We start from the raw sequence: 12,242 nt of genomic DNA on the forward strand, positions 1-12,242 counted from the left end.
ATCGGTCTAATATTTGCAAATTTAGTTTGTTGTTTGTCCAGACGTGAAAGCCATGAAAAATTAGCGTGGCTTTCAACGTGTTAAGTAATTTCAACGCACTTCAGTTTTAACATAAGCTTAATGTATTGTAAATTGTATTACATTTCAAAACTAATTTGTTGCATGAAGATAAAATACAAAATTAACTTCTAAAATAAGAAAAAAATTGAAGAACAAAAAAAAAATCTAATTTTATTCAATTACATTAACTTTTCCAAATAAAGGTCTGAGACATCATCATTCTTCTCTTTAGTTAGAAATCCCATTGAGAACTAAGAGCATCCCTTCATCAAGAATCATTCTCTTTCTAAAGGATGGCGCGTGGGCACACGCATGCGTGCCATCTTCAGCCTCCGCGGACATTCCTCACCCCCCACCTGAGCCCTCATCCCCATCCGATCCCTTGTATCACTTCCCTGCAGAACAGAGATTGGGATTGAGGCCGATCACAAGCATTCGAATCTTATTCATTCCGTGTTAACTTTTATTTGGTGTTTTTATTCCATTGGATTGGCATCATCTGAGGGAACCATGGCTTGGGTGAGCAGTTGAAGGTGGTGTATTGGCTTGACCCATAGCCATGGCTGGAATGCGACACTTGCTGATTATTTTGATTGTTTATTTTCAGCAAGTTGACTGTGCCCGCGGTTTACCCGAGAATATTAGAATTGGTGAGCAATTTTTTTATGGCAATTAATTTCTACTTATGTTGGGGTTTGCTTTTCGAAATTGTTGCATTTTTAAAAAGATAACTTACGTTTTCACAAGAAAAAATATTTTATTACCCTGTCATTAATAAATTTATTTAATTGAAAGTCATAAAAAAAAATTTCTTAGCATATAAGTGAAATTTTAAGAAAAAAGTTAAACAAAGGTTAAAATATTACGTTTGCATACTTTTTTAAATTCATCTATATATGGTTCTTGAGTTTAAAATTTGGGTAAGTGTATTGAATAGCAATAAATGCATTTATATATCAAATTGAAATAATTGTTAAGCAAACCGCATTTTATTTTTTGAGAAATGAATACATTGTTGTATTTTTTTAAATTGTGAAATTTTTATGAAGATTACTTTAATGTTTTACAAAAAGAAAGCAATTTTAATATTTATTAAAAAAATTTTTTATTTGCAAGCTATGAAAATAAAAAACTTTTAGAATATAAGTTAATTTTTTGGAAAGAATAAAACAAAGATAAAAAAGTATGATTCATGAAAAAAAGCACGTTTATATACTTTTTAAATGTATCAGTATATGGCTTGTTAATTTCGCATTTCAGTAATGGTATTGAATAAAGTCATTGATCTATTTCATATGAATAATTTATAATCAAAGCGTGTTATATTTTTGTTGCAATAAATATTTACAAATTTTTATATTAATTTATTAAATTGTTATATTTTTTTTAAAAAAGAAGAACAGCTTTTGTTTTTTATAAAAATTATTTGAATACTTATCCTTAATGCATTTATCTGATTATAAGCAATAAAATGAATTTTTCAGATCGTTTCAGAGATAAAAACAAAAATAGCCTATGATTAAAAAATAACTATATTTTTTTAACGTATCAATAAATAGTTTGTTAATTTTAGAATGCACTAGCGCTAATAAATACAATATATCTGCTAACAATCAACCCTATTTAATTCATATATTTGAGGGTAAAAAAACAAACGACTGAATTACTTCACTAAAATCTTTTCAGCTTTCAAGGATGACCAACTGAAATTCACTAGCTGAAATTTCATAATTTTGATATTATAAGAGTTATACGCAATTATGACCAAAAGATACATAGTTTTCTTGCTATGTTAGTATGTATGTTTTGTATATTTTAGATTATAGGAAATGCAAATGTAACTAGAACAAAATGTATAAATGCTTCAGAAATGTTTTCGTCGAGTGCTTGAGGTCACTATAGAGTTGACGTGATTTTAGGGATCTTTCTTTTTTGTATTTAATGAACTTCTTCATAAGCAATTTTTATAGGAATAAAGATTTTTTTTTGAAATTTTTAGTGTTTGTGAAAATTATGAAATATTGAAAGAATTCTATATATTTCTAATAATTTAATAAATAAATTGAATCATAAATGAATTTCTTAAATAAATGTCTTAAATAATTGAATTTCTTAAATAAATTGAATCATGGATAATAATCGGATTAATACGATTCATAGAACTTCTGAAAAAATCTTCCTTCATTAGCTCATTTAAATCCTATATTATACATAATATTCTTTAAATATAGTTATTAATGTCAAATATGTCTAAAAGATCACTTAATGTAATTTTTAAATATTATTTGGCCAATAATTTTTCAAATGTTGAGAAAACATTTTGCTGTAGTTTGTATTGTTAGGATTGGCCAAGACTAATTTATCAAAACAGTATATATTCAAAAACACCCATTTTGATCAATTACAAAAAATCGCAAATACTAAGCGTTGAAGAAAAATTAAAATTTGCTTTTGTTTCTTCATAGTTTAGTGAATAATTTAAGACAAAACTATCTTTAATACATATGCGAATCAATAATACTTTAAATGAACTTATTATTCAGAGAAAAAAGTTACAGTATCGTATATTTTAGTAATGAAACGGTTTTATTTGCGTTACGACCATTTTTTTTTACATCCATTTTTCCTGGAATAAGAGTAGCGTGAATCTTTTCTTTAAAAGTAAACTTACATAGAGTGTTTCTTTTAAAAATTAATAACTCCTTATTACGATTAACAGTTTGAAGGATGCATTAATGAAATATAAGTAGAAATTAATGATTTAGTGAAAATTAAAATTTTTGTGCCATGTGTGATACAACTTGCCGTAATAGGTTGACTTTAAACAAGAAATTAAAATTGCATAAAACATTTTATGTCCAGTGCAAAAAAAGAGAGCTTTGGAATTTGATGATCAGATTTTCACATACTATGACTCAATCTTAATGATTCACGTCCTAACATTAAACATGTTATAAATTAATGCAGATGATATTAAATTGTGAAATTAGATGCAAGAATAACATACTTCCTCTGATTTTATCTACATTTTAAAGAATGCAAATTTTAATAGCAAAATTCAAACTTTAAATCAAATCAGCCAAATAGTTATTGGGAAATCAAATTATTAGTTTATGTCTTAGAAACGTTTTATCTTTTAGTCTTAGTAAATGAAAATCAAAAAAATATACAATAAAAGTCATAAACCTTTTTTCCCCTTTTAGTGAATTATACAAAACGCAGAATGAAAAGCGGAACATTCTTTTAACTTTTAATCTAACTATCCAATATTCTCGTAGTAAGACGCTATCTCATTGGTTTCACAGATTAATTCTACTCAGCTTAGAGCACAAGTTACTAAGAGATATTTTAAGTTAAGTCATAATGCAGAAAACGCAATTTCTCGGAATATATTTTCCAACAAATTTCAAATTGAAATTCGAAATAAGTAGGTTAGGAACACTCGGGGAAATATGAGTTTCATTTTTGTTTGAAGAGTGATCTATATATTAGAATTCCATTCATTAATGTTTTATGCTAAATTTCCGGAATTACTCCAACGAAATAAAATACTTTTACTCATATTTAAACAACTTATTTAATCTTTGACGCAGGATTGTCATTAAACATATTTTTCATACTTTTTTCATTATTTTGTATTAATAGGTCAAAATAAGCGAAAAATATTATGCTTAGCAATTTAAAAATTTATGATTATGGAATATAGCACGAAACGCTGGTCTTGCTTTTCGAAATGCTTTTTCTTGCCATATTTCTAATGTCTGAAGGATAAATCTTCCAAGCAGTATTTTTTTTCAAATTTGAAATTATTTGCATTTATTTAAATCCAAGCTAAAGCGTTATCAATCATTGGATAACTTTTTAATTTACCAAAATAACCTCTGATAAGTTTTTGATTTGGAATTTAAAAAAAATTAAAACTATTATTTTTTTTAATTTTAAATTTATCACAGATATAATTCCGTTAATCAAACATATTTTTTAGTAAGTATTAGAATCTTTTTTACAATTAAAAAATACCAAAATATATTTTTTCGTGTAATTAGAGAGTCAGAAAAATACGTGAAAAGGATACCGGTATCCTATTTGCGTTCACAATATATTATTTTCTATCTTTTTTTATTATTTCCCATCTTATTTCTTATTACTTCCTATCTTTTTTTGTTATTTCCTATCTTATTTCTTATTATTTCTTATCTTATTTCTTATTATTTCTTATCTTAATTCTTATTATTTCTTTTTATTTATTATTTCCTATCTTATTTCTTATTATTCATTATTTCCTATCATTTAATGTATTAATGATCGAACAAAATAAATTTGATTCGCAAGTTAAGCCATTTTTGACATCTATTGAAACATCGTAAATTTTAATAATGAAAACCAAAATTTTGTCGAAAACCTCCTTTTTTTTCAAAAAAAAAGACGTGCTTTATAAATTTTTATTTTTATGAGTTATTAGGGCGATAACCCTCAATTTTTTACTATCATTCAAAAATACTGAGTTTCAAAAGTCATAAGAAACTTTCGCACCTCTTAATTCAATTGTTTAGATTAGTTACAAATTAAATAATAAAATTGTGCAAACGATCATAAAATAATATATTTTACATAAAAGTATTTTCGGAAAAAATAATTATTTTATTGTGTGTAAATATTATTTGGTTTAGTTCCATACATGCTCAAAAATTAGAGTTAAGATTAAGGAGCTCAAACTTCCGACAGCTTTTTGATTCAACTATTGCGATAATATTTCCCTGATTCTATTTGCCCTCCCCTTTTTATTTCATCATCAAAAATCAGAATGTATTGAGAATACCTTTTTTGTGTATTTTTGCAACTTAAAGTATTGTGTGCTCATATTTCATGAAACTATCGATCAGTTCGAATCGATAACTCCAGGCAATGATCGTGATCGATAATATTATTCAATCGATTATTTGATGGTCATCATAATTAATAATTTCATATAATCTATTTGTTTAGTTAACACACGGAGAAAAAAATTCTGTTTAAATCTTAGAACTGTGTGATAAAGATATTTTTGGTAAAAAAAAAATCTATAGCCCGGGTAAATAAAACCAAAATATACGATGTTTAAGTAATTTATTTGGTAATTCTCCGTTCATATGGTTTACTAAAAATTCTGTTTTTCAAAATTATAGTATGTCACATCATCAAAAAATAGAAAACTTGAAAGTTAATTGAACAGAATGAATGGTTTTTTGACAAGCTCTAAGGTACCATGATAAAATTACAAATTCTACATTTACCAAATATAAAATATAATATAAAAACATATTCAGTTGTTGAATTTACCAAAATCAATACCAAAGCGCTTCTTTAAAAATTACCGAGCTTTATGGGACTCTTATAGTGTCGGAATCTGATAGTTCAGTCCATACATTTCTCTTAGTGAATGATTAATATTTTCATTACAGGAATACCGTAATGTTCATCACGAGCAATAATTTCAATCAATCAAATTATTGACACCAGTTTAAGTTAGCCTTTCACACCAATAAGACAAATTCAATAATTAGATTTATAGCAATTAAGATATTAAATTTTTTATTTTGCGTTCTGTTCCAGTAAAAAACTAGTAATTTTTCACACTTTCATAAATGTATTCTATACATTAAAGTAGGTACTTTATTTACGTCGCACTAGAGTTGCACAATGGGCAATTTGCGACTGTCTGGGAAACATCCCTGGTAATGATCCGAAGACATACCATTGTAATTATGATCCTCTACAGAGCAGATGACTCCTCTGCTTTGGTAGCCGGTGACTTGCTCGAGAAGATGAACACTTTACGGTAAAACAGTTAAACGAGGACTGATACCGTTCACCCTCGATCCCTACGCTGGCTGATCAAAGTGGTCACTCACCCACTTACTGCCCGCAGACAGTGATGCTTGACTTCAGTGTTCCACTGGGAATCGTGTCTTTACGATCAGTCCACTACTGGATCTTCTCTAGATTGAACTCTAACGATTTTGAATTACATTATAAAATATCTTATTATTATTATTAAGTAAAATCGTTGAAATGTAACTATTCGTAATGTAACTATTCGTAATTCGAAATTTAACTATATTTAAAGTATTTTAGAAATTAATCTGTGACCAAGGATATCATTAACTTTTGAAGAAAAAAAATTTATACTTGAGTACAAACCCTTTGGGCTTTATGCTTAATATTAACAAGATTTTAACTATATGTTAATGGTATTTACTATTAATGAAGACACCAGGTATCCAATTATGGTCTTCATTACGATACATGTGATGCAACTCAGAGACACACAATTACATTATCTGTCATTAACAATGCTGCTTCATACTATTCCTCGCACTGGATTGGAAAACTGTTCCTGTTAATTTGCCGCCTATTCTCGTTGCTATAGCAATTCAATATCATTGCAACTGCTATTTCTCAAGCTCTTCAATCTATTTCGTCAAAATTTAGTTCCAAATTATTAAATGATATACGTCATATTAGCTTACAAAAGTACAGATTGCATGGATAATGTTTTTTTCAATTAAAAAATGAGTCATGAATTATTTAAATACCTTTGCTCATTATTATTTGCTTTACATCCATGAAATAAAATAATTCCGTTAAATGTATTCATATAATTGTTATGATAATTTTTATAATGTGTTTTAAAATTACTCATGACACAGAGAAGTTCGGTAAAAACTACCAGAATATGGTAAATTTTACCGTGTTTGTGACTCTACGGGCATACCAAAAAGCTCGGCAATTTTTAACGACATGCTTTGGAAATGATTTTGGTTAAATTAACCATAAAATATTGCTTTCAATGTAGCGAAATTTGGTAAAATTGGTCATTTTATCATGATGCCTGAGAGAAATTGTATAATAGCCATTTATTCGGTTAAATTTACTTTTCAGTCTATGTTTTTTTAACCACATGTGTGATAATAATGAGCATAATTTTAAAAACCAGAATTTAATCGTTAATATATCGTTAATATAGGATTGGAAAAATTACGAAATGAATGGTTTAAATACCGTTTATTTAGGTTTCATTAACCATTTTTTTTTCTTTATCAGAAATGTCATTAGTATAAAATTGGGTTACTTTAGTAGAATTTTTATGTACTTCTGGATTAAATAACTTGTTTATCTTTCGCAGTTGAAATAATTAATGACGTGAAATACTAATTCATCTTAAATTTGGGTGAATAGTTTTATAAAGTATTTTGGACACCATAAAACTAACAGTGATAAATACAAAACTGTGTGATTCAAATAATATACATGTGTACAATGAAACATAGATTATTATTTAGAAAAAAAGTGACAAAAATAAAAATAAAAAATAGACGCGCGAAATAATATTCCTCATATTTTACAAGGTCATTAAATAAATTGGAAATAAGAACGCATACGAGTTCGGAACATTTAATTTGTATTTCAATTTCTTATTTTATTTTATTTCAATTTTTCATTATAAAAAACGTGTAAATGCTACGCTTTTAATTGTCAAGGTTTTAGGTGACAAATAAGAATTGTCGAACCGTATAAATAGTTTTTAGGTCTTTGGCAAAAAATAATTAAAAGCTTGTTTTCTTCAAAAAAAGTCACGTCCATTTTTATACTTTAATTTAAACTTTATTCACGTAGATTTTTGCTTTAGCAATCGCTTCACCATTGAAAAAAATGGTATGCTTAAATGTCTATACTTTAATGGTAAAACAAATGCGTATATACTACAATTGTAGCAGGTACTAAAACGTTATTTTATTTTTTTCTCTCAGTGAAAGGTAAAATTAAGCTAAAATATTAAATGGGCTTTTTCAACGTAATCAATTTTTAATTGTTTTTGAAACTATGAATCTCAGAAATCCTAATTCCATGAAAATTTCGAAAACTTTTTCGAATCCTTCGAATTTTCAAATCCTTAATGCACGCTATTTAGCTATCTTATTTTATTATTCGTCTAAGAGTTTAAAATTCCATTTTAATTTCAATATGTAATTTTTTCAATTATTAAAAAAAAGTGCAATTTTAAAATTAAAAGTTGACGAGATTTGAATTCTTTAATTGGTCTAAATGCTTTGCTAAGTTATTCAATAAAAAGTTATTTTCCTTTATTATGAGCATGTTATCTTTGTCTTCAATCCTAATTTGAATCTCTTCGTTGCTATAAAGACTGAATAAATTCTATACAGTTAAAGTTAAAACAAGATGATGGAAACTCATAAAAACAACAATTAACCACATCTGACATCGTTGGAATATCAGCTAACTAATATTTGTGATAAATGAGGCGGCCTCTCGTTGATCTTGCTTTGAGATCAAAATTTTCAGAACAAGAGCTTATATGCACATCATGAATATTTCATTAGTAAAATGCATGGATTTGCATGCAAAGTATGTTGAAAGGCAACTATATCTGTATATTTCAATTCGTGATAATTCATTTGAATGGATGCAGGAGCCTCCATTCAATTTCGGACCCAGATTACCCATATAAAAAGGGTTTTCTATGCACATAACTATCTCCTAACTATAATGACTAAATAAATATAGATAAAAATCAGGAATTTTTTCAAGTAAATTTGTTATAAAATGTAAATTGTACTCTAATATTCAACTTTCACAGTAAACTACATGAGATGAATACATGAGATAAATTACATGAGATGATTACATGAGATAAATTACATAAACATAATCTGCCATTATATTACGGCCAAATAGAATTTATCTGACCACTTTCAGGCTAACTAAAGAGTTCAAAATTTAAATTTAGGTATGCGGTTGTTAAGATATTTAATAATACATTAAAATTAATTGTAATTTTTTTTTTAAATTTATTTTCTGTTGGATAGTAAATTAATATTTCTACTGAATCTATTTATTTTGCGAGGTTCCATGCATAAACTTTTTTTGATGTATTTACTTTTGATTTGAAATCGGCCTTGTTATTTCAAAAAAAAATGTCAAAATGAATAAAAATGCATTTTTATCTCCTATTGAGTGAGGTTTCCTTCAAACCATTGTTCCGTGAGAGAAGTCCTTTAGTTTCCATGGCAACGCATCTTTCTTTGTTTTTTATAGAAAAAAAAAGATTTCCTTAACGTTTAAGAAAGTCGGAGCATCAAAAGTGGAAGACTCCTTTTCCTTTAACATATAAACTATAGAAACTATTCACATTTATTTTCTCTACGAAATATTTTTTAGAACGCAAATGTTTACTAAGTTCATGGATTTTAGGTCATTTTTTAAATGGTCTAAAATCTTTGCACTCAATCTTAAAAACCAAAATAAAAAAAATATTTTTAAAAACCACGTTTTTGTAGTAGTGAATAATAATTAAAAAACAAAAATTTTAAAAACGAAAAACGTGGGGCGCATGAAATACGAAACAGTAACAGTATGTGGGCTCACGAGAATATGTGTATGTATATGTAATTGTATCTGAATGTGGATGTGTATGTGGTTGTGCATGTGCATGAGTAAGAAAATGTGTAGATGAATGTGTATATGTACTGTTATGTATTTCATACGCCCCACTTTTTACGTTTTTCAAAGTTTTGTTTTTTAATTATTATTCTCCACTGACAAAACATGGTTTTTAAAAATATTATTTTGATTTTGATTTTTTTTTTTTTTGTATTCACTTCCAAAATCTCAATTTTTTTCACTCACTGTACACAAAGCTTTTCAACTGACATGTGACGCTAATTTGAAATAATCGAATCGACAACAAAAGACCATAGTGAAAATATAAATTTCTCTTTAATTTTAACTTTATTTTACTTTGTATGTATTCTTTCTCTTCATTTTCATGCGTTGTCAGCCAATTCTGAACTATGGGCCAAATTTGAAGTCTGTAGCTAGTCGGGATGTTAGTTTAAAATAGATTACAAAATTCCACCCGAACTGACATACACGAAGGCAAGTTGATATAAACGTGGTAAAATAGGCGATATTATTTTGAAAAAAAAAAAACTTTTTCTTACGTATCTGAAATTTTACAAATTTATTTTAGTTATGAAAAATGCAATGAATATTTAGTTTAAAATTAATTAGTTATAAAATATGCATTTCATATGCCTGGGCAATAGGTTGCAATCATCATGAGACATTTATATTAAATCATAAAGTAGAGTAAGTTCTGGTACTTACAGTAGCTCACTTTCTAATTTGATAAAATTTGCAGTCTGCTGAAATTTTTTATCTTTTTTAAAGATCACCTAATATGTATTTTAAACACAGTTTTTTGATCAATAAATGGGGTTTAAATCATCAATTTCGTTTTTAGAGTTTCTATAACTGAAAGTATTCCATTAATTGAATTTTTTGTGCAAGGCTTTCTTAGACGTAAGAAACTTGTATTTGACCATTTAAATCAAATAAGATGTGCTTTTCAAAAAGGAAAATATTTTCCTCACCTTTTAGGAGATAAATTATTTTACAAATTTAATTTATTTTTCATGTTCGGCTGACGGGGGGAAAGGGAGAAAAAACTTTCAACTTGACGATTTTAGATAGGTAGGGGAGAGTGGGGTCAAATGTAACATTTTTTACTTAACTATTTTTAACTAACAAAAAATCCAATATATTATTAGTATTAATTGACAGACGAGTAAAGTAGACTATCCTCTACTAGAAAAAAAAATAAATACCTTATTTTAAATGTTATTATATTAGTTATTAACAATTTTTGACAGTCGTGCACTTGTTACAATTGTCCCCACTTACGGGGTCAATTGTAACAGTTCATAAATTCAACTAAAACATAGTTAATTATACATATTATCATAGTTGTGATATATTTTTTTATTGATCAAAATAGTAGTGATATTTTAGGAGTAAAAATAATAATGAGCAGAGACCTAAAGGGTTAAACTTTTAACTTTAAGGGGTTAAAAATTTTAATTTATGCTGTGAAAGGTGACAAATAAAATAATGCACATGCAACATAATATAAATGATATAGGAAACTATTGGTGGTTCTTAAAGAGTTAAGTAATGGTTTGTAAACATAAGATTATTTATTTTCAGCTGTTACAATCGTCCCTTTACTTATTGTTACAATTGTCCCCAAGACGCCATTTCAGCTTCATTTGTTAAAAACAATGCTAGTTAATTAGCAAAACTAATCTTTTTTTTATTGAAATGTTAATTAAGGTGTCCACTTACATATTCGGTTACTAATTTTTATTTGTTTAAACAAAATTACTTTGTTACAATATAATATTCTAATACCAAAAAAAGTACTTGCGTGGCGTGAAAATATCTTTTGTGATCTAACTCTTTCAAAAGTACATAAAAATTTTTGCCATCAGGGGTGTACATGTAGAGTTATTAAATACACCTTGTGCGCCACCTAGGAACCGAATCTAGAGCCCGGCACTCGAAATTTTTGCTCTGTTACAATCGTACCCTGTTACAATTGACTCCACTCTCCCCTACTTACTGAAAAGAAATTTTTTCTGAAATTTAACTATTTAAAAATTATATTCATAAAAGTAAACAAGAGGCTTACCATTTAAAAACTAAGCAATATATTTCAGTAAAATATGCATCAGATAAAAGAGTCAGAACACCTAAATTATGGAGAATACCATTATGGAGAATACCATTATTGAGAATACCATTATACCATTACTGGAGAATACCATTATTATAGTAGATTTATTTAAAAATTTTAAAGGAATCACTTTCCCAAATCCATAGAAAATCCTAGAAAAATAAAAATAAATACTTAATGTAAAATGTGATTCACATCTATGTTGAATTTCCCTACAGTTCCAAATCTCATGATATTCATATAATTGAACTAAATTATTGGAGAATTTGAGCAACTTCATACTGAACAACTTCATACGAACACAGAATTTTACTTTCAAAGTTTAGCTCTTCAAAAAAAAAAAAAAAAAAAAAAAAAAAAAAAAAAAAAAAAAAAAANAAAAAAAAAAAAAAAAAAAAAAAACTAGATTTCAAAATAGAAGATTTTTAATGATTGCACTTGGTCATGCAACTCTATCCCTGCTGATGTAACTTATCAAGAGAAGAATGACTCTATCATGAAAATGTTTTATGAGAAAGAAGAAGTTCGCGTATGCAAATTTTCTACTCCATGCATAAAAATCATCACAGACACATATAGAAAAAAAAGATGGCTGAGTGGCCCTGCA

The 12,242-nt window shown here is 27.1% G+C and overlaps 1 protein-coding gene across 1 annotated transcript in view; it reads left to right on the plus strand.

The window, feature by feature from the left end:
* Nucleotides 1–426: 426 nt before the first annotated feature.
* The window catches only part of LOC107444771 (glutamate receptor ionotropic, kainate 2-like), a 106,944-nt gene continuing 95,128 nt past the window's right edge, over nucleotides 427–12,242 (plus strand). The window contains exon 1 of the mRNA XM_071186014.1: nucleotides 427–710. Coding sequence (XP_071042115.1) covers nucleotides 620–710 — 91 coding nt within the window. The 5' untranslated portion in view covers nucleotides 427–619. The remainder of the gene's footprint in view (nucleotides 711–12,242) is intronic.

Source organism: Parasteatoda tepidariorum, chromosome 9, assembly GCF_043381705.1.
Source record: "Parasteatoda tepidariorum isolate YZ-2023 chromosome 9, CAS_Ptep_4.0, whole genome shotgun sequence".
Classification (NCBI taxonomy): Eukaryota; Metazoa; Arthropoda; class Arachnida; order Araneae; family Theridiidae; genus Parasteatoda; species Parasteatoda tepidariorum.